Here is a 22,697-nt window from a genome sequence, read left to right on the forward strand (position 1 = left end):
CAGAGAACAAGCATCAGCCTAGAGAACTTTATCCTCCACAAAAGGTAAGGCTCACCAAGAAGCTGGACAACTCTTCCTGTAGGTCAGAGCCTGTGGAGCAGAGACAATAAAAATGAGGAAGGCAAAACCAACAGTCTCTCATAGCTTGCCCTATCCTGACTCCAAGGCACATTCAGATTTCAAATATAGGTAGAACAGAGAAGAGGCTACTAACTTGGTTGCTGCCGCTTCCCTATTGCCATGGAAGGACAGAAGCCATTGACTCTTTCTAAAACTGATCCTGTGCACAGACTTGAGTGTTAAACTCAGCTCCTTGGTTGTGTTACTGAAGATAGCTATAAGAAAATGTAAACTCTTTAAGCAAGTTCTTCCCAGGATTCAGTTTCATATCGTGTGTAGCGTAAGTTACCTAAGTATTTTATCTCAACTAGGTGGACTCTCATAATAAACCGTTGCCTTATTACCTCACCCCTAACTAAAGCGATAAAAAGGTGCAATTAAAATAAGAGCTATGCAGTATAGTGCAAACAGTAAACGGTATGACTGGCAGCTGCTCACTGCTTCAGATAGTGCCTTTTTTATTTTTTTAAATTAAGCATTCTTAGTGCTCCTTGATTTAGAGACCTGCTGGAGCGTGCTTTGTTTTGGTGAGCCAAATACACCAAATCTTGAAAACCTCTGTGCAAAGGTGCCTCAAAACAAAGCAGTTTAAAAAAAAAGTGCTTTCAGTGTCTCAGTTTCAAAAATACCTGAGCTAAGGCTGGAGTAACAATGGTAACAAATGGGTATATTTAAAATGTTGCACTGTGCTGGATCTAAAGTGCTGCTGCCCTTCACTGGAAAGTACTTGCTGTCCAAGCAGGTTCACACTCTGCTGCAAACATTTACACCTGCATTAATGCTGGACCCATTCATATTCCTTGTTGCCATTGAAAAGGGATGTTGTGAGCCCATACACACTTTCCCTTTTCTTTTACTGGCTTCAGAGCAGACCTGAGCATAGTCAATTCACTGAGATTTCATAAAACTAACCAGGGGGTGGGGGGTGGGTGCGGAGGGAGGGAATAAAATAAAATCCAAACCAGATTTCTGTAAACTGAACTGGATTGAAGTGCCATCAGCCAAGGTCTAGAGACACTAACAGTGAATGGATGGGATACCTGAGCTGAGCAGAAGAATTTGAGGGCAAGATTTCTTTCAGGCAGCAACAATCTACTGTATTACTGCACACTTACTTACATGCTACTGTATTACTATAACATCTAACCTCCGCCTATTTAAAAGCTGAAATACCTTAGCTTTCCAACACTGGGATTCCGGACACCTAACACAGGCATTCAAGTCTCTTTACACAAAAGGCATGGTCCTTCCCCAGAGCATCTTAACTCCTGCTTTCCTAGAGCTCAGGCTACAAAATGGCCCAGCAGTGACAGCACTTACCCCAGACTCAAAGAACCCAAGCTCAGCATCACCAAGAAGGTTCAAACACGTATCCCCTCAGTCCCTGGAATAGAGTTCTTATCACTTTCTTTCCGAATTAATGCTATAACCAGCAGGCTAAGTCATATCCTTACAACTTAGCCTGCTGTGTGTCATGAGTACACACAGATCTCAGTACACACAAGGTGAGCTCCAAGCTGGCCTTCTCGGTGAGCCTCTGACAACTGCTGGACCCTGCTCAAGCTTGGAGAGGAACCAGAGGCTGGAATGCACAAGCTGCAGGTTCATCAACTGGTCTTTCACACTGCCCTTTGATGGTGCAGCTTCCCATTGGTCCCACCAACTTCTCCACCTCCAGTCTTTCCTTCCCTCTCCCTCCTGTGTGTGCCAAGGGTGTTCAGTCACTTGGATCAGGTAGACAATAATGCTGGAAAGTTAAGACTGCAACAGTAGCTAACCCAGTAAATATACATATATATGTATGCACTTATAAAGGAAATATTTTCTGCCAGCTTAGTGAGCTAAACTAACTCACTGGGGGGTGAAGTGATCACCAAAGAGAGTACAAAGGAAGAAGCAGACAGCAGAGAGGGTGAAAAGAGCTCGGTTATGCTGCAGCAAACTGCTCATCAGACCAGCTGTCCTGTGCACTGCACCCTCAGATCATCTTGACTGAGCAAGAGACCATAACGCAGCTGGTGGCAAATTATGCTTCACAATTTACCTTCTAATCAACTGTTCATTCCCACCCCTTGCACAAGCTTGCTCCAGGGTGAGCCAGATCAGAAAATGACATGAGGGCTGAGGAAGAGAAGAGACGCATGCCTCTCCATGGTTTTTTTTCTATGTGTATCAGTTTCCAGGGGGAATTCACCATGCCAGTTGTGCAGATAGCTCTGGTGGTGCAACAGAAGGTTAAAAAAAAAAAAAAGAAACAAAAAAAGAAACAGCCATGGCATCTAAATTGGCAAAATGGACAAAACACAACCATGGAACCAAAAGTTTAGGCTAGAGCAGAGTTAGACTCATCCTGAAGGAAAACAACACAACCTTAAAGAATATTTTTCCTCAGATTTCAATACCATCTAAAGTTGCTTAAGGAGTTGAGAGACCTCCACAACCAGGTGGCATTTATGATTATTAATTGTAGCTTTGGGTTTAAATAAGCTGCTTTTGCTTACGTGTTTTATTTAGGACTAATTCATGGCTCTCACGCAGCCATGTACTGCGGTGTATCAGGTCACTTTAGGAATAAACAAGAAAAGTCATTATTATCTATGTTTCACTCCTGCAGAAATCATGGCATTAGGTTGAAGGCCTGAATCAGAGCTGAGAATAAAACATATGTCTTCCATGGCCTGAACTGAGGCTCTGCGGTACAGGCATCGTGCCTCCTGCAAACAGCCAGATTGTGCAGTTCCTAGGCAAAACATTACCTCAACTTCAGCTGCTAAAAATAAATAGGGTCATAAACTTTTACAGCCATCCTTGAAGTACTATTTTTTTTTTGCTTCAAACTCCATGTAGGAAGCTGTAAGTGCCTTTCACCACTAATGCCTCAGCTGAAGCTACTAGGTGAGAACCAGAATGAATGGGGAGAGGGAAGAGAAATGCCCACTCTGTGTTACTGTTTCAGTTATACACACAACACAGTTAAATAAGTATTAATTTTACTGAATAATTTCAGGTATCTACTGGATAGACAAAAGAAAAAAAGAAGAAGAGGGACAACGTTAAGTCAGTAAGCCCCAAACTTCACAAACAGCAGGGAAAGAATTAAAGGGAGTCAAGGTCCAAAACAAAATAGGCGGAAAGTTTTATATTTACTTAAAAGCAAATATTTCATCACTTTTCCAAAATCAAACAGGGCAGGGAAAAAAAAAAAAGTAGGTATAAAAGGCACATGCTTTTAAAAATACTTTTAAGTGCAGTACATTTAAAAACGCTACACATCAGGCTCCCCAGAAGTAAATCTGACAAGGAGACAGGCAGTTAAAATATATATACGAATAAGCTGTTTGCAACTATATCTTCACAGACTCCGTCAGAGCCAGAGGTGCGGGTCAGAGCAGGACCCGGGCTAACCCACAGTCGCCCGGGGTTTCGGACGAGGCCCGCTCACAAAGACAGCCAGCACGGCGCCAGCCCAGCCGGCCGCCATTTTACCGCGCGGGTAACGGGCAGCACATGGCCTCGCCGCAGCCTCGCCCCTCTTGCTCCGCCGCCAAGCTCGGCGGGGGAGAAGTTGGCAGCGGGCAGCGATACCGGCACCGAGCGGCCCATGGAGCCAGCCCTTCTGCAGAGAGAAAGAGAAACTTACTTTCCTTGAGGGGGATTTTAAGGAGCGGGAGGGCATCCTCCGCCGCACCGCCAATGAAAACTACAGTACCCAGCGCACACCGCGACATGGCAGCGGGTCGGGCCGGGGGCGGGGGCCGGCGAGCGGGACGGAAAGGAAGGAAGGAAGGAAGTAAGGAAGGAAGGGCCGTGCATGCACGTCCCGAGTTTGGAGAGTCACTAATTGGCTTTTGAATGTAAATTGTTCAAGTCTAGAAATATCTTCCGCTGGGGGCGGCTGCTGCCTGGGGAGCGTGCCGAGCCGGGAATGTGCTAGAGCCGGCCAAAAAGCCGTCTCAGTATGTAGGTCGGTTTTTTCCTTTTGGGGGTAGTGCTCCGCAAGCTATACGTGATGGCTTATGAAGTTGGCTGGACTTGACTGTGCAAAGATTCATTTCGTTTCCATGTCCTCACAGAGAGAATTCTCCTACTGGGTAGGAGCAATTCCTTAGTTTGTACCACATTGAACTGTCTACTTCATGAACCCAAAGAATATTGGACAACATTTAGTCCAGTTTAGCATTACTATTTTGCAACAATACTGTTAATAAAACCAGATTTGATCCATAGTTTTGCTTCCCCCCCAAGAGCTATAATGTGAAAATCTCACTGTTCTTTGTAAATTAGCTTATGAAATAAAAGATTCAGTAAATCTCATTTGTGTATTTAAGCGCACCTTTGATTCATGCTTTAAAAGGGAATGGCCACGTGAATGAATGCTCTAAGTAGCATTGATGATAGCAGCAGAACTGCTATTAGTAAAGTTCTACAATTGTTATGTCTACCAATCAAGCACTAAATGCACCCCAAACAATCATTGGTCTTGACAAGATGAAGGAAAAATATTCGTCTGAAAACTACGCAACACCTAACTGAATAAAAGTGTTTAACTCAAGGGGGGTTTATACAGCCAACAGAGATGGGAATGGATAGCAACAACAGTTTTTCTCGTGCAGGGCTGTGGATCCTCATTTGTATGAGGTGACTTGTATCTATCACTTTGTGACCATTTTTAAGGACCTGGAGGAAAACATGCAGCATGTGCTAAAATCCTTCTCTGGCCTTTTTTCTTTTTTTTGTACCTTCCTTCATGATTTGCCTTGTGTAGATGGAGGCCTAACACTGGTCGTGGTATCAGTGTAGTAAAGTTACTGTGAATTAATTAACTGCAGATGGAAATGGTCCGTTTCTGGATGGCAGGGAGGTTTGTACTGTGGGTTCCCAGTGGCCCACATCAGAGGTGTGGTCTGCAACTGGAACAGCTTTTCTGTCTGAAGCCCCTAACACAGGCTAAGTTACGTTGATCAAACCTTGATCAAATTGATCAAGTTTTGGGGCTTCTTATTTGGAAGTGGTGAATTACCATCCCGTCCTGCCTTTGCAGCTTTGTGTTAGGGCAAGGCCTACATAGAATATCACCAGCTGGTTCTAGGTAAAAGCATGCCTGGTTTAGACAAGGCCACTTGCATCAGGGTAATCGTAAGTATGTCAGAAACTGTGCAAGTGAAACATTTTCAGTCTGTAGCTCACTGAATAACAGAAATTATGTACAGTATTCTACTAGACATATCTAAAAGTTTTCAGTGCTGGCCTGGCATGCAAGATACGGGTTATTTGTGAAAGGGCAACTTAAATGGAGCTGCTTTCTATTTTAAATGTAATAAATTATCTGTGACATAGGTGTAAGAAAATTGATCCAAGTATGAGATCCATTATTTTTCCAAAGTTAATATTAACGCAAACCACCTCCCAGAAACATGAAGTAAAGAACAACACTGATTTTAAAGGGGCTTGGAAGGGTCTTTAAGACACACTGAATTCAAGACTGACAGTGCAAGTGAAGACTCCAGCAGGAGCTAAACGCTTATACCTAGGCTTTGAGGTATTTTAAATTCTCAGGTCAGCTAACCGCCCTACGTTACTGCATCATGACACCAGAAGAAACAGTAGCCAGGCTGTTTCTGGCTTTGAGCAACCTGGTCTTGTGGAAGATGTCACTGCCTGTGCTGGGGGGGTTGGAACTGGATGAACTTTAAGGTCCCTTCCAACCCAAACCATTCTGTGAGTCTGTGAAGAGTCTTCCAGCTGCAGGATTATTTGGTTTAACAGGGCATGACAAAGTCGTATTTGTACATATATGTATCAATATGTACGTATATATTAATATCTATATATACACATCAATATATATATCAATATATCGATATATCTTTATGATTGAGAGTTGGTTTTGGGGCAGCATGAAGGGAGTCTCCACGGTGGTTGTCCAGAGGACACACTGATTTTGGTGCATTCCAACAGAACACCTCGGAGAAGACACTGCTTTGAGAACGGGGCCGGATTTCACCCTGGTGCCATTTATTTCATTCGGGACATTTCATCGGCGGCGTTTCCCTCTTCTCTTTCTTTGTTCCTTTAATTTTCCTCTCATCCCGCGGGGCGCCCAGCCCTGCAGACAGCCCCCGGAGCACATGTGCGTGTCACAGGCAGCCTGCTCTCCCGGCGGAGGGGGAGGGCGCCTTTCGCATGGAGCCGCTCGGTAGCTGAGGGCAGCGCCGCGCCGGGCCGGCTCCTGTGATGCAGGCACTCGTGTGCGCGGTAGGCCCCCCTGCTAGGCACTGCCTGCGCTCGGCGCACGGGGCGGCGGAGGCGCGGGGCTTGGCCCCGCTCCATGGAGACCAATGGCATCGCTTCCACCCACCCCCACCGGCCCCGAGCCCCGCCGGCACGCACAGCTACACGCTGCAGCCCACCATGGCCCCCACCGCCGCCGCCGCTCCAGCCGTCGGCGAGGTGAGTGCGGGCCGCCGGGCTTCTCCGCGGAGGCCCAGACGGCTCCGGTAGAGCGCGGTGGGGAAGCGGGGAGGAAGGGGTGGGCGGGTGGCTGGGGTGCGGGGAGGAACGGGGGACAGGGCCGCAGGAACCCGCGGTCACCGGCCACCATGGTGCCCTCCACACACTCCCCCTTCTTTTCCTCCCCTCCCCCGGGGGCTTAGGCGCAGTTTTTCGGTGTACGGGGCGCGAGAGGGGCCGAGAACGGCGGAGGGGGAGGGGGGGGGGACAGGTATCGATCTGTGTGTGTGTACGGAGCGGCAGTTAACGGTTTCGTCGGGGGGGGGGGCGTGGGGGGGGACCGCCGGGGCTTTACCGGATGGGGGGGGGAGGGGGAAGCGCCGGGAGGCGCTTGGGGAGGGCGGCGGGCGGCGGCGGGGGGGGGGTGTGTGTGTGAGTGCAACAACATGGCGGCGTACTCGTGCGGGGGGGCAGGGCGGGCGGCGAACTTCTCCGAGACACGAGACATTTCCCCCGCCCCCCCCCCCCCGTAACCGCCGGAAGTCAGACAGGGGCTGGCGCTCTATGGCTCCTGCTCAGCGCTAGAGAGGCCATCCGGAGGCCCGTCCGTCCGTTAGAGGGCAGCCAATGGCGAGAGGGCGTACAGGGAATACGTCAGCAAGCGCCCTGGGCTTCTTGTTGCCGCGGTGCCTTGTGGGTTATTGGAGGCCTCGCGTCTCGGCAGGAAGGAAAGCGGAGCGGCGGGGGAGGGCGCGGGGAGGGGGAGTCGGCCCGTTGCCGTAGGGCTGTCATGGCGACTAATATCGAGGAGATCTTTCGGTCCTTTGTGGTTAACAAATTCCGGGAGATCCAGGAAGAGCAGCAGCAGCACGGCGGGTAATGAGCCTGCTCTGGGTGGCGGGGGGAGATCGCGCGGCCGCGGCCCTGGGAGAGGAGGGGTGTAAGGGCAGAGGGGAAGTGTGTGGGTCCCGCCTCGGCGCGGATGGAAGGAAGGAAGGAGGGAGGGAGGGAGGAAAGAAAGAAAGAAAGGAAGGAAGGAAGGAAGGAGAGGGCCCGGGGCCTCGGGCTGTTGCGAATCGTTTCGGCGTCAACATGGCGGGACTCGGGGGGCCACAGCGGGAGGATGGGGGGGGGGGGGGGAGAAGGGGCGGGAGGGCTGTCTCGTGGCGAACGCTCACCCGTTTTCACTCACGGGTTTTCGGCACTGGTCTCTTGTGCTGGGGCAAGAGGGGAAGGGGCGAGCTTCTGTTAGATTGCTCTTGCCGATCTCTGCGTTTAAGCTCGCTTAGTTCTTCCCAGCCTTATCTCGTAAAGCAGACAAAACCTACTGGAGAAGAGTGAGTGATGGGTGCTTATTTTCTGAGGGGAGCCTATACAAGTTCTTGCATAAAGCACGGGGGCTGTGGCACATTCAAGACCACGTTTTCCTCCCTTGTGCCTGATACTCAGTTGTCACAACGTGTTCTGTTGCGAGTGTATGAAAGCTAAACAAAAAATAGATTATTTGCTAAAAGTATGGCTTCTTCAGGAGGCTAAAATGATGTTTTGAAGGGTTGAGTATAATAAATGCTTATGAATAAAAAAGGTCCGAAAAAAAGCTCAAAATTGCTTGTATTATGTTGATATTTTTTTTGGTTAGTGGAAAGGTAGAAGGCCAGCCCAATGGTGACACAATCCCAGCTGAGCAAGCCAACCCTTCAGATGACACTGTTGCTGGTGCTGGGAGTCGTCAGAATGATCAGATAGTGCAGAAAATAGAGGAAGTGCTCTCTGGAGCCCTTGATACAGAGCTGCAGTGCAAATCAGGTAAATGAAAACATATTTGGCAAACATGTTCTTGTTTAAGAAGGTTGTCATAGTTCTTAAAATGGAATAATTTTTACAGAGATAAAAAGTACTTTTCAGTACTGCTCCTCTCAACGAGCTTCATCTGAGAAGTTGTCTGCTGATTGTAATGTTTAAGTTTTTTTATCTACTCTAATTTACAACCATAGGTGGATAGAGAAGTACATAATTTAGAAACTTAAGCTGTTTATTTGTATGAAAGCATTACTTAGTCTGCAAAAAAGTTACTTTTTTTCTCCATTATAATAATGCTAAAATGTATAAATAATACCCATTTTTATATATATATATAATTGTACTTTATTTTGTATGTATCTACTTTAGGGCCTCAATGAGCAGTTCTCCCTAACAAAGCTGGTACTGACAGAAATGTGTTGTTTTGGATTGGTTTGCAAGATTATTTCTAAAAATCATTTGTTAGACTTCAGAACTGTAATTAACTGTTCTGTCAGAGTAGGATGCTGTGTTGTTTTAAAACAAATAATGCAATTATCTTTAAAATGTAGATACTCAAGTTACATTCTTCCAAAGGTTAAGATTTTTTTTGGTCATAAGCTCAAAACTTCAATAAATTACTGGATTTATTATGCCAAAAAGTTGAATATCAGTATCCCTTCTCATGAGACTAGTCATTTTTGTACATTTCTGGGAGAGTTGGGGAGTTGAAGGCTCTGATTATTGCATTTTTAATGTTTTTGAGTTGAATCATAAGTAACTGCTATGTGCTTGGTAAATATAGTTACAGAGGGACTTTAGGTTTTTACCAAGAGGCAGCATAGAAAATTTCAGAGATTCTGTTTTGCAGGGTTTGGAATTGCTGTTTCTTTCTTTTGTGTACAGTGGCTTGTTTACCTTGATCATTTTCAACAGTTTCATTTATGTTGCACAAGCAGCACTTTTTGCTGGCATCTGGGGTACTTTTGTTCTTCTGTCACGGAAGAATGAGGCAAGCTAACATGTTAATGAATGTAAGACCTATTAATCTGTAAGTTAATAAACTTCACTTATGGTAAACGTTCCCACTGTTCATATCTGGAAAGGAGTTACTGTTGCTATTGTGCAACAGAGGTTATCTGAAAAGGCTGTATAGAACAGGTCATTTGACTCTGCTTCATTGTCCTGTTTCGTTACATTCACAGCAGTGATGGTGAAAGCACTATTTTTTAAGCTGTTTATTCCATAAAAATGTGTGTGCTCAAAACTACCTTAGAGATATCTCTATAGGACCGTAAGTTATGTTAATTGAATAGGATTGCGGTATTAGTATTTTTTAAGTTAGGTTGCACTGTTCACTTGAAAGAATATGCTTTGAAATTACAGCAAGATTATAATTGAAGAATCCATATTGCTGCACTGACCAGTATAAATACAATCACTGAAGAAAATATGGAAGCAGGCTTAAATATATAGCTCGTAGTTAACAGGAAATTACAAGCTGCCTTTAGTAATGTGGCTTTCTCCTCAAAAGAGCACCTCTCCTATGAAGACAGGCTGAGAGAGTTGAGTCTGTTCAGCCTGGAGAAGAGAAGGCTCAGGTGGGATCTTATTGCAGCTTTCCAGTATCTGAAGGGGGCCTCCAAGAAATCTGGAGTGTGACTTTTTACAAGGTCATGTAGTGACAGGAAAAGGGATAATGGCTTTAAACTGAAAGAGGAGAGATTTAGATATCAGGAAAAATTTCTTCACTGTGAGGGTGGTGAGGCACTGGAACAGGCTGTCCAGAGAAGCTGTGGCTGCCCCATCCCTGAAAGCCTTAAAGGCCAGGTTGGACAGGGCCTTGAACAACCTGGTCTAGTAGAATATGCCTCTGCCTGGGGCAGGGAGGGTTGGAACTTCTGACCTCTAAGTCCTTTCCAACCCAAATTATTCTATGAAGTTATGGTACTAGATCCAAAGAAGGGTAAGAACCTAACATAGGTTAAATTCAGAGGGAAATGAGGTATAGAATTAAAATACAGTGGTTGAAACCTAAGTCTTCCTCCTTTTCTTTTTTTCTTTTTTTTTCCTTTTTGCTCGGTGATTGCTTGTCCCTGCAGTTATCCGAATTCCTTAGTTAATTTCCTGTTTGAAGCAGAAGCTCTGTTAGGTACTTCCAGGTTTACCTGTGGCAACTCCAGTTTAAGCAGCTGGTTGCCTGCAGTGTCTTAAAGCTTCTATGGGGTTGGGGAAGTAGATGCTGTTTCCCCAGATTTGTTTGAAGCACTTTGTCAGTGAGAAACTTAATCAGTAAACACACTTGTATAACTTCTCACACACAAGTGATACTGAGCATGCTCAAAAGTTCTAAGTATAGTAGGGATTAATGGGCTGGCCACATTTTATGCAGTAAGCATACTACCACTTAGATAAGTTGTCTGGAAAATGGGAATTCTTGTTTCATGTGCAGCTTGGTGTAGTTTAAAAGCACATCTCCACCCTCCTGAAAGAATGAACTGCACAGTTGAATATAAGTGGAAGTATATCCAACTACTTATTGGGAAGAGTCATCTATGCACTGGAACTGACCAAGAAGATTTCTTTTAACTTTTTGAAAGAAAAAGTAGTTATTTTTACTTCCAAGTGACACCAGAGAGAAGGGTTAGAGGGCTGAAAAGGGAGTGTGTGCAATTTTGTATGGTAGTTTAGTGAAGAACGCATGGGTTTCAAGTTCAATTTTTCTGACTGTGTCCATGGCTTGGTCACTAGTCTAAAAGAATTTCTGAAATGCCATTTTAATAAAATTTACAAGGAAAATATTGTTTTTTCTAGATGTAGACAAAAATACTGTGAAAAATAGTTCTCAGCCTACAAAAAGAAGCTCTACTGCTGAAGATGAAATTCCTAGGAAAAAATCAAAGAAGAACAAGAAGCACAAAAGCAAGAAGAAGAAGAAAAAGAAGAAGAAAAGGAAGAAAGAGAAAAAGCATAAAAAGCAGCCAAAGGAGGCAAAGCTGAGTGCACGTCATGGAGACCGTGGGGACTCACAGCCTGCTTCTCAGTTAATACCAGAGAAATCAAGCTCCAAATTGAGTGTACAGCATGGAGGATTTGAAGGTGCAAATCTGGCTGTCCATACACAGCCAGAACTGTGCTTACAAACAAGTGAGGAGCTTGATAGACAAGCTTTAGGGCTTGTTTCTCATTCAGGAACTGATTCTCAGCAATCTACAGAAAATCTTGGAAGTGAGAAGGGGACTTTGTTTGCAACAAATCCTCCATTTACTTTAGAAGGCAGTCAGTCTGATATCCAAGGAGATGCTAGTATAGCTCAAACTAGAATTTGCACTAGAGAAGAACAAATTAAACAGTCTCATGACAATATTTATCCTATAGCTACTAATGTGAGTGAAAAGGGTGTTCTTGTTGATACTGGAAGTGATACTTCGTCTAGCATCCTGTACAAAGTCGCCAATAAATCTGACATACAGAAGGATTCAACAGTAACTCTAGCTTCAGAAGAGGTAGTTGAGGCACTAAAAGGTTCAGAAGTTATTCTGAAATCTAAAGGCACTGGGGAAGTAAAAGCTTTGGATACAGCTCTTGAGTCTGAGTCTATGGAGGTGTTGACATACTCAGAAACATTTCTACCATCTGTGGCACAGGGGGGAGCAAAAGAAATGGAAGCAACTTCGGAATCTGTGTATTCAGCAAGTAATGTAACAACTGTTCCTAAATTTGCAAATCAGGCAGATGTGAGTACTGTGAATGTAGCTCACATGTCTGTGGCCATGGAAGAAGTGAGAATTCCAGAAGCGACTGAAAAATCTCTGCCTATGGGAAATGTGGAAAGATCTTTGGAATTAGGAGGTATGAGCAGTACTTTGGAGCCAGCCCTGAAACTCTCAGTTACACCTGATAACTTGAGAGTGATGCAGGCCAGTCCCATCGAGGGTTCAAGTGTCTTGAAGGCAGATATGTCTTTGCAACATCCTTATAAAGTATCTGCAGCGACTGCTGTGACCCAGATGGAAATAAAAAGTGCCAATATGGCCCAGGGACCAGGAGCTGTTACAGAAGTGAAGGATATTGAACCAGCTAGAAGCTCTGGACATACGGAAAATGTGAAAACTTTGGAAGAAGCTTTGCAGCCAGTTGCTGTAGGAAAGCCCGAAAGTTTGGAAACAATCCTGAAACCTGTGGGTGTTGCAGCAAAAGACGTCACAGCAGCTCAAGAACATCTGCAAGCTGAAGTAAAATATGTGGAAGGTACCACTGGTGCTGCCACAGTGCTGAATGCATCAGGAGTGTTCCTACAGCCTAACATCTTGACAGATTCAAGAAGTGTGGAGAGAACCCAGGAATCTACCCTTCCAGCAGAACTGACACATGTGAATGTGGTTGCAGAGGTAGAGGGTTTAAGATCAACTTTAGAACCTGTTGTCCAGACCTTTGCTCCCCAGACAGTTCCAGAAATCCAGATGGTGGAGGGTTTTAAAGGTCCGCAAGCAACTACAGAAGTTGCAGCACTAACAGGAGTAAAAATGCGAGAAACAAGTCAAGCTGCTCTGCAGCTGGAACATACTAATGCTTCAAAAATTTCAGAATCTACTTTCAAGCCTGTTGCTGTAACAGCAAAAGATTCAGAAGGTATTTCATTACTGAGACCACAAGAGGAGCTGAGAGAATCAAGGTATGAGGGTGAATCAAGTGTGAGAGGTCCCCTGTCTTTGCAGAAAGAAGGTGTGAGTGGCCTAGGAGGAGTCCTAAGACCTGTGGCTGTGGTGGAAACAGAAACTTTGAAAACAATTTCACCATCTTTGCAAATGGAAGGTGTAAAGGCTTCCGAAGCTGTGCATTGTGGGACTGTGGCCAGAGGTTTAGCAGCAACAGTGGTGTCAACAGGTTCAGAGATAAATCTTGAGAGTATGACAGTAGAGGCAGGCTCGGATGCCAGTCTGGCTATGAGAGTGGAAGCAAGTCCAGGGTTTCCTGCCTTGGAAGAAACACCGGAAAGGCCTCCTGAATCTATGGGTTTACGTGTAAGCATGGAAGCAGTTAGAGAGTCTGACGCGTTAGCAGGAATGATGTGTTTGAAAACCACAGCAGATAGAGAACCAAAACAGACAGAAGCAGTTGCAGAACCTCTTAGTGCAAACAAAACAGAGAATTACATTTCACAGTCTCAGGTCATGGCGCATACAAGAATGCCACAGCCTGATACAGTAGGGGAGATAAAGGATTCTGAACTAGCTACCAGTTCTGCCACCGGAGAAGTGAGGGATTTAGACAACTTGAAAGTTGCAGTTGCAGAGGTAAAAGATGTGGAAGCGAGATCAAAAACTTCACACTTAACACAGATGAAAAATTTGGAAATGGTTGTGGGATTTGAAACAAGGGCCCTAATGGAAGGCATGGGAAGGACATTGGCATCTGAGGTGGTTAGGGAAATGAGGTATTCTGAAGTTGCTCCAGAAGATTCAAACAAAGCAGAGGCAAGGAGTGAAGAAGCAGTATTAGAACCTCTGCAAACAGTGATGGTGCAGACTTCAGAAACAAGTTCAAAATCTATACAGGAACAAGCAGTAGGTCAATCAGAAGCAGTATTAGAGCGTTTGCCCAGAGTGGAAGAAAAAACTATGGCATCAGAAATGGTGACAGAAGTAAGCAACTTAAGAGGAACTTTGGAATCTAAGATTTCGACAGATGTGAGAACTCAGGGACCTACTGTAGAATATATAATTGCAACAAGGAAGACAAGCTCACAGAAAAATGAGCCCTCGCTTAGTGATGTCAAATATTTGGAAGAAGCTTCAGAAATGGAGAAAGCAGTGAATGCAGAATATTTGGAGGCAGCATCAGAAACTGGAGAACTGAGGTTGGAAAGTATGAAAGAGTCTGCAACAGTAGACGTGAAAGGTTCTGAAACAGTCGAAGCGCCTGAGGTACACATGGATATCCAGGGAAATCTGGGGGCGATGAATGTTTTAGAACATTTTTCAGCAGCTGTTCCAGAATCTTTGCATACTGAAAAGCAAGAAAATCTGCAAACCATTCCAGAAGCAAAAGCTGCTACAGAATGGAAGAGTACAGAAGAAGCTTCAGAAATCCTGACTGCTGCTGAAGTGAAATCTTCTGAAGCAGGTCCAAAACTAGGGGACATGGAACATTTGGAAACATCACTGGAACGTGAAGTGGCATCAGAAGTACGATATGCAGAAGGAGTGCAGTGTCAGCAGGTGGACGATGTGAGAGCTCCAGGTCAAGCTCAGGAATATGAGATGCTAGTTGAGAAGAAGAATGCAGAGCAAAGTCAAATATTTGAGCCTTTTGCAGCAGAAACAGCAATCAGCTCTTCACATGCAGCAGATGAAAAAGAGACCTCTGAATCTGAAATAACCAGAGATGCAAAACAGTTGGAAGCAGCTCCAGCTGATGTGGCAGAAACAAAAGGTTTGGAAACAGTTTCTCTTACCGACACTGTTGTAGAGCTGAAAGATGCAGAAGCAGCTGTGGAGTTGGAGGCAGAGACACAAGATTTGGAAGCAGCTTCAGTACCTGAGACCGTTGCAGAAGCAGAGCCAGTACCTGTGGCAGAGGCAGGCCAGGCGGAAGTCATTCCACAGGCTGAGGTCGTCAAAGAAGCAACTCCAGAACGGGATTCAGAGAAAAGAGATTCAGAAACATCTGATGTACAGCCTGATGTGGCGGCACGAATGAAGGAGACTCTGATGAGACTCGAGAAAGTTGTTGAAAAAAGTAGCCATAGAAGCAGTGATAAAAAACATGATGCAAAGAAACAAAAAAGGAGTCGCTCCAAATCTCAGTCCAGGTCTAGGAAGCGGAAGAAAAAATCAAGGTCACGTTCCACTTCTAGGCGTTTGACCTCTAAAAGAGCACGTTCTAGGAGCAGAAACTATTCAGATTCCAGAAAAAAACATTCCAAATCTAGATCCCGATCTGCGGAGAAGAGAGAGAGAAGAGTGTCTTCCCGGAGGTCTAGGCGCAGACGTTCCAGGTCATCTGACCACTACAGGTCTAAATCGAGATCAGCAGAGAAGAGAGGGAGCAGATTGTCCAGACGCAGACGTTCCAGGTCATCTGATCGCTACAGGTCTAAATCCAGATCAGTGGAAAAAAGACTGTCCTCCCGAAGGTCCAGACGCAGACGTTCCAGGTCGTCTGACCGCTACAGGTCTAAGTCCAGGTCAGTGGAAAAGAGACTGTCTTCTCGAAGGTCTGGGCGAAGACGTTCCAGATCTTCTGACCGCTACAGGTCTAAGTCCAGGTCAGTGGAAAAGCGACTGTCCTCCCGAAGGTCTGGGCGAAGACGTTCCAGGTCATCTGACCGTTACAGGTCTAAGTCCAGGTCAGTGGAAAAGAGGCTGTCCTCCCGAAGGTCTGGGCGCAGACGTTCCAGGTCTTCTGACCGCTACAGGTCTAAGTCCAGGTCAGTGGAAAAGAGACTGTCCTCCCGAAGGTCTGGGCGCAGACGTTCCAGGTCTTCTGACCGCTACAGGTCTAAGTCACGGTCAGTGGAAAAGAGAGGGAGCAGGTTGTCCTCCTGGAGATCCCGCCGCAGACGTTCCGGGTCTTCTGACCGTTCTAAATCTAGATCCAGGTCTTCAGAAAAGAGAGGAGGCAAAGAATACTCATGGAGATTCAGACACAGAGGATCTGGTTCCTCTGATCGTTCAAAATCTAGGTCAAGATCTGTTGAGAAGAGAGGTCGGAAGGCATCTCTACGGAGATCTAAACGTCAGCGCTCAAAGTCCTCTGACCGTTACAAGTCTCGATCCAGATCAGTAGAAAAAAGAGATCGAAAGCAGTCTTCGCGGAAGTCTAAACGTCAGCGCTCGAAGTCCTCTGACCGTTACAAATCTAGATCTAAATCAGTGGAAAAAAAGAAAGAGTCCTCACGAAAATCTAAGCGTCGCCGCTCAAAGTCATCTGAACGTTACAAGTCTCGGTCTAGGTCTGTCGAAAAAAAGCGCAAGGAATCTTCAAAAAAATCCAAACGGAAACGTTCCAAGTCGTCTGATAGTGTTAAGTCAAGGTCAAAATCTGTAGAAAAAAGAGGGAGTAAGCTATCCTCAATGAAGTGTAGTAGCAAGGGTCTGGAATCTTCTGAATGTCAGGATTCAACCCAGTGTCTTGAAGAAGGAGAAATTATTGAACAGTCTTCTGCAAGTGAAGACAGTCCCCGCAAATCCTCTAATGGTCCCATGTCAGTAGCTTTGTCTGATGAAAGAGTAAATGGCCCAGAGCTGCCGCCAGCATTTGATAGTGGATTTTCCAAAACTTCTGATAGTCTTGAGAGCAGTTCCTCATCTGTTAAAGAAACGGCAGGTCTACAGCCTTCTGTGGTGTCCGAATTTGATAGCTCCAGAATCCCAGATGACCAGGAAAGATCACAGGTTCAAGAGCTTTCTGTGACACCTGGAAATGGATCAGCTGAAAAGGCAGTGGCTCTGGAGTCTTCACAGCCTGAACTTACATGCTCCACATCCAAGTCAAGATCCTCATCTGTTGAAAAAAGAGATCCAGAAACAACTTCGGTAACAGAATTTCAGCTGTCTGCATCCCATGAGGATGAGTCGAGATCTACCTCTGTCAAAGAAATAGAGGGTCCAGAGTCTCTTCTGACACTTGAAAGTGGATGCTCTGTGTCTTCAGATGACTACAAGACAACCTCCTTAGCCTCCGGAAGAACAGAGGTTCAGGGATCTTTGATGTCTGAAAGTGTACTCTCTGGCTTGTCTGATGGTCATGAGTTGAGACATACCCCAGTTGAAAAAACAGAGCCTCAGAACATTTTACAAGTATGTGAAAGTGAATCTACCAAGCTGGCTGACATCCCTGAGTCAAGGTCACTATCTTCTGAAGCAGGAGAGGCTCAAAATTCTTTTCTAACACCTGAAGTTCCATGCTCTGCATCCCCTGATGCTTGTGAGTCAGCCTCCTTGCCTGTTGAAAAGGGCCAGATGGAGGAGCCTTCTCTGGCTTCTGACAGTGGATGCTTCAGATCTCCTGATGCTCATGAATCCGGATCCAGCTTTAATGCGCAAACAGAGGAGCTTCTGTTGATGTCTGAAAGTGGGTCCTTCAGGTCACCTGATGGAAATGAACAAAGGTCTTTATCTGTTGAAAAAGTCAAGGCTCCAGATGTTTCCTTGCAAGTGGGATGCGGCCGTGTTGAGATCTTGGATGACCTTGTTTCAGCATCGTCATTTGGAAAAGTGCAGGAAGCTGTACTGACAACTGTAGGACAAAGCTGCAAGTTTTCTGGAGTTCATGAGTCCAGATCATCTGTTGACAAAGATGGTCTAACACTTCCACAAGTACTTGAAATTGAGTGCTCTGAACCTTCTGAAATGCGTGAATCGAGATACCTGCCTGCTGGAAAAATAGAGGGTGCAGGATCTGTATTGATGTCTAGAAGTGGAATTCCTATGTGCCATGATGGCCATAAAACAAAACACAATTACTTTGAGAAAACAGAAGGTGCAGAACTGTTGTTGGCATCTGAACTTAGGTGTTCTGTCTGCCCTGAAGGCTATGAATTGACATCCAGTGCAGTTGAAAAAATGGAGATGCAGAGGCTGGAAAGTGGATTCTCCAAGTCTGCTGATGTTTGTGAAGCATTAAGCACACCTATGGAAAAACTACAGGCCCCAGTGGCTTCGCTGACATCTGAAGGTGGGCATTTCCTGTTGCCTGATAGTCATGAACTGAGACCTGTCCCTGCAGAAGAAGTGGAGGTGCTAAAGTCATCTGAACTGAAATGCACTGTGTCCCCAGATGACCACAAGTTGAGATCTGTCTATCATGAAGAAATACAGGTGCAGGAGCCACCTCTGATAGTGGAAAGCAGATGTTCAGTTTTGTCTGATGGTGATGAGTTGACATCCACCTCTTATGAAAAAGTTGAGGTAGAGGAGCCTTCTCAGTTGTCTGCAAATGAATACACAATTGGGATGGATGGCCCAGAGTTGACATCAACGCCTGCTGAAAAAACAGAACTGCGAGAACTTTATCGGATGTCTAAAGAAAGATGCTCTGTGTCTGTTGAGAGTGAGGAGTTGCGGACACCCCTAGTTGAAAAGATAGAAGTGCAAAAGCCTGCTCTGACATCTGAAAATGAATATGCTGTGTCTTGGGAAGGCCAGATGACATCTAGCTCTCCTGAAAAGGCAGAGATACAGGAGGCTTCTGTAGTACCTGACAGTGAACATGCTGTGTCTTCTGAAGAACACGAATTGCTATCTTCCCTAGCTGAAAAAACAGAGATACAGGAGTGTTCTTTGCTGTCTGAAAATGAATATGTTGTATCACCTCACAGCCAGGAGGTGGCAGCCAGCCCTGCTGAAAAAGAGGTGCAAGAGCCTTCTCTGACATCTGACAGTGGATATGCTGTCTTCCCTGAAGGCCAAGGATTACAGTTTACCTGTGCTGAAAAAGCAGTGGTGCAGGGACTTTCACTAATACTGGACAGTCAATATGTTGCATCCCCTGAGGGTCAGGAGTTGCACTCTGCTGTCACTGAAAAAACAGAGGGGCAGGAGTGTTCTCTGCTGACTGAAAATGAGTATGATGTGTCCCCTCAACCCTGTGATTTAAGATCCAGTCCTGTTGAAAAAGAAGAAATGGAGGAACCTTCTGAAACATCTGAAAGTGAAAGTTCAATGTCCACTGATAGCCAAGAGCTGCAGTCTGCTGCTGTTGGAAAAACAGAGGTGCAGGAGTTGTCTTTGTCTGAAGGTGAATGTACCATGTCCCCTGGAGGTCAGGAGCTGCAGTCCAGCCCTGCTGAAAAAGTAGAGGCAAAGGAACCTTCTCTGACATCTGAAAATGAACATGTTCTGTCCCCTCAAGAATGTGAATCAAGGTTGACTGGTGCTGAGAAAACAGAGGATATGAATTCTTCTTTGATATCTGAAAGTGACAATCTTTTGTCTTTTGAGGGCCAGGGTGTAAGATTCACAGCTGTTCAGAAAGCAGATGTGCGGGAGCTTTCTTCAGCTCCTGAAAATGAACGTGTAGTATCTCCTTATGGCCAGGAGTTGAGATTCTCTGCTGTTGGAAAAGAAGGTGGTTTCGAAGTTTCGACGCTAAATGATAGCATTTCCATGTCCCCTGATGACTTGAAAGTCATCCCTGCTGAAAAAATGGATGATGCAATGCCATCTTTAATTCCTGAAAGTGCATCTTCCATGTCCCCTGATGGCTACAGTGTAAAATCTGGTCCTGGTGAAGAAACAGGAGATCTAGAGCCCTCTTTGATATCTGAACGTAGACATTCTACATCCTCATATCAGGAAAGCCATGAGCTGAAATCTCCCATGGAGGAAGAAGGTCTAGAGTCCTCTCTGACTCCTGAACATAGACGATCTGTGTCCCCTGAGGGCCATGACGGAAAATCTATCGTAGATGAAGAAATGGATGATCGGGAACCCTCTTTGACATCTGAACATAGGCGCTCCACATCCCCTGATGAGCATGAGTCAAGATCTAGCATTGGTGAAGAAGCAGAATATCTGGAGCAGCCTTTGACAACAGAACGTAGATGCTCTGTGTCATCTGATGAGCATGAGTCAAGGTCTACCGCTGGGGAAGAGGCAGAGGATGCAGAACCCTCCCTTACAGCTGAACGAAGAGACTCCACATCCTCTGATGAGCATGAGTCGAGGTCTACTGCTGGTGAAGATGCGGAAGATGGGGAGCCCTCTTTGACAGCTGAACGTAGACACTCCACATCCTCTGATGATCGTGAATCAAGGTCTACAACTGGTGAAGAAGAAACAGAGGATTTAGAACCTTCGACAGCTGAACATAGACGCTCCCTGTCTCCTGATGGCCGTGAATCAAGGTCAACCACTGGTGAAGAAGCAGAGGACCGAGAGTGCTCTCCAACAGTTCAGCGTAGACACTCCACATCCTCAGATGAATCTGAATCAAGGTCTACTGCTGGTGAAGATGTGGATGATGTGGAGCCATCCTTGACAGCTGAACGAAGAGATTCCACATCATCAGATGATCATGAGTCAAGGTCTACCACCGGTGAAGAAGCAGAGGATGTGGAACCCTCTTTGACAACTGAACACAGACGTTCCACATCCCCTGATGGACGTGAATCGAGGTCTACCACTGGTGAAGAAGTGGATGATGTGGAGCCTTCTTTGGCAGCTGAACGAAGAGACTCCACGTCGTCAGATGAGCATGAGTCAAGGTCTACTACTGGGGAAGAAGGTGAGGATGGAGAGCCCTCTTTGGGAGATGAAGATAAACAAGATTCCATGCCTCTTGAGAGGTCGGAGGAACAGGACTCTTCCTTTGTACCTGAAAGTAGGCGTTCTGAGTCTTCTGAACGTGAAAAGTCCAGATCCAGATCTCTTGATAAAATGTCTGACAAAGAGTCTTCACGGAGATCCATGAGCAGACACTCAAAGTCTCCTACTCACCGAAAGAGTCGATCCACATCTGTTGAAAAAGTGGCAGACAGAGAATCTTCACGGAGATCTAGACGTAGGCGCTCCAGGTCTACTGCTCACCCGAAGAGTAGATCCACATCTGTTGAAAAAACAACAGACAAAGAATCTTCACGGAGGTCTAGACGTAGGCGCTCCAGGTCCACTGCTCGCCAAAGGAGTCAGTCAACATCAGTGGAAAAAGTGGCAGACAAAGAATCTTCACGGAGATCTAGACGTAGGCGCTCCAGGTCCACTGCTCGCCAAAGGAGTCGATCCAAATCTGTTGAAAAAACAGCAGACAAAGAATCTTCACGGAGATCTAGAAGCAGACGCTCCAGGTCTTCTCAGCGCAGATCCCAGAGATACGATACAGAATCTCGTTCTAGACGGAATCGATCCAGATCAGTAACACGGAGAAGAGCATCAAGATCAAAATCTAATCGTCGGTCTCGGTCTAGTTCCTTATCGCGTTCAAGGCATAGAAGGAGGAGTAGGTCACGGTCAGCATCAAGGCGACGGCGTTCTTTATCAAGAGACAGGCGTAAGAGATCGCAGAGAAACAGATCAAGATCTACTGATAGAAGAAGAAGAAGATCGGATTCAAGAGATCGTAGAATATCACTCAGACTACGGAGCAGGAGTCGAACACCTATTCGTCAAAGGCGATCAAGGTCAAGAGGAAGAAGGCGGAGCTCTAGTAGGTCACCAATTCGGCTGCGGCGATCAAGATCTTCAGGGAGAAGAAGATACAGCAGATCACCTGATCGTCGTAGATCGAGGTCATCAGAATTTTCAAACAGGTCACCTAAACGTCTTACAGATTTGGGTGAGTGATAAGTTTATTTTCAGTATTCCCATGTTTAGGTGATACTGTGGTCATTCACATAGTATTCCTTAATTTAGTGTACTTCTAGCATTCATAAAGGATTTCTTGGAAGTCAGTTCGAGCATTGCTTTCAGGCAGTGATTTCCTGTAGCAGCTTCTATGTTGAAGCTGTATCAGTGCTTGCTATTTGGATGAAACTGTGTTTAGAGTGGGTTATATCTTGGTTTTAGAGCTTTTATACAAAGGTAGTATGTTACAGTCTTAGGGAACATTGTTCACTCTAATAGTCAGTAAAGGCTATGTACTCTGTAAGAAACATAGGGATTTCTAGTTTTACTGAGAACAAAATGGGCATGAAAGAACACTTGAAAGTAAGTGACAATTGGAGAGTTCTTAGATGTGTTGTCAGCTGTAATGATTATTTGTTTCCATTACCCTTTCTCTATTGCCTCTTTCCCATGGTAAAAGCTTAATGACCAGAGAAAGAGAGGCCTTGGGGTTTTCTTAGGTAGTAAGTTACTCAAGGAGAAAGCATGTTTTAATTTTGAGAGATGAGCTCATATACAGCATGTGAGAAAGCTTCTCTTTTGCGGACCTCGGGTTCTGATCCTTTTAGTCCTGTCTCATAAAGTTCCTATGAAAGCCCCTCTACTAGAGAAGCATTTTTGTACAGAGCATGACAATTAATGAGAGTCCTTGAATCTGCCTTCATGCTTGGATTATGCAGCAAGTCTGTGTTATATACTTTTATTGATTAAGAAGCAAAGGGATGTTGCCCTTTTAGGTTTCTCTTAAAGCTGAATGCTTGCAGAGATAGTGGTAACTCATTTATTTGCAGACTGTCAGATCAAGCAAGACATACTTCATTTTCATCCCGTATTTCTGTGATAGGGCCACGTGTACTCTTTTTTTCTTTATAAAGCAAAATACTGTTTTATTAATAGTTTTGCATGTAATTTTATTTTATGCAAGTGCCCATCTTACTCAGTGCTTGTATTTTTCTGTTGGTTGATAGTAAGTAGTGTTCAGGTTACTTACAGGGAGACTTGCAGGGATTTCCTCAAGACCTT

General features: G+C 45.3%; 2 protein-coding genes across 10 annotated transcripts in view; one reads left to right on the forward strand and one right to left on the reverse strand.

The window, feature by feature from the left end:
- The window catches only part of GART (phosphoribosylglycinamide formyltransferase, phosphoribosylglycinamide synthetase, phosphoribosylaminoimidazole synthetase), a 37,984-nt gene extending 34,127 nt beyond the window's left edge, over positions 1–3,857 (reverse strand). Inside the window, exons 1-2 of one of the 2 annotated variants that reach the window (XM_065676857.1) lie at positions 3,761–3,803; positions 56–90 (exon numbers count right to left, since the gene is read on the reverse strand). The gene's annotated coding sequence lies outside the window, so the exon portion shown is untranslated. Of the gene's footprint in view, positions 1–55; positions 91–3,760 lie in introns of both variants that reach the window. The other variant, XM_065676856.1, reaches the window with a different exon arrangement.
- A 2,504-nt stretch (positions 3,858–6,361) lies between these two features.
- The window catches only part of SON (SON DNA and RNA binding protein), a 43,378-nt gene continuing 27,042 nt past the window's right edge, over positions 6,362–22,697 (forward strand). For 4 of the 8 annotated variants that reach the window (XR_010612203.1, XR_010612202.1, XR_010612204.1 and 1 more), the window contains exons 1-3: positions 6,364–6,570; positions 8,210–8,376; positions 11,164–21,627. Coding sequence is in view for 5 of the 8 variants with exons in the window: in XM_065676858.1 (XP_065532930.1) it covers positions 6,449–6,570; positions 8,210–8,376; positions 11,164–21,627 (10,753 nt within the window). In the remaining 3 variants the exon portion in view is untranslated. Of the gene's footprint in view, positions 6,571–7,327; positions 7,447–8,209; positions 8,377–11,163; positions 21,628–22,697 lie in introns of those variants that run through there. The other 4 variants (XM_065676861.1, XM_065676859.1, XM_065676860.1 and 1 more) reach the window with 4 other exon arrangements.

Source organism: Lathamus discolor, chromosome 4 (assembly GCF_037157495.1).
Source record: "Lathamus discolor isolate bLatDis1 chromosome 4, bLatDis1.hap1, whole genome shotgun sequence".
Lineage (NCBI taxonomy): Eukaryota > Metazoa > Chordata > Aves > Psittaciformes > Psittacidae > Lathamus > Lathamus discolor.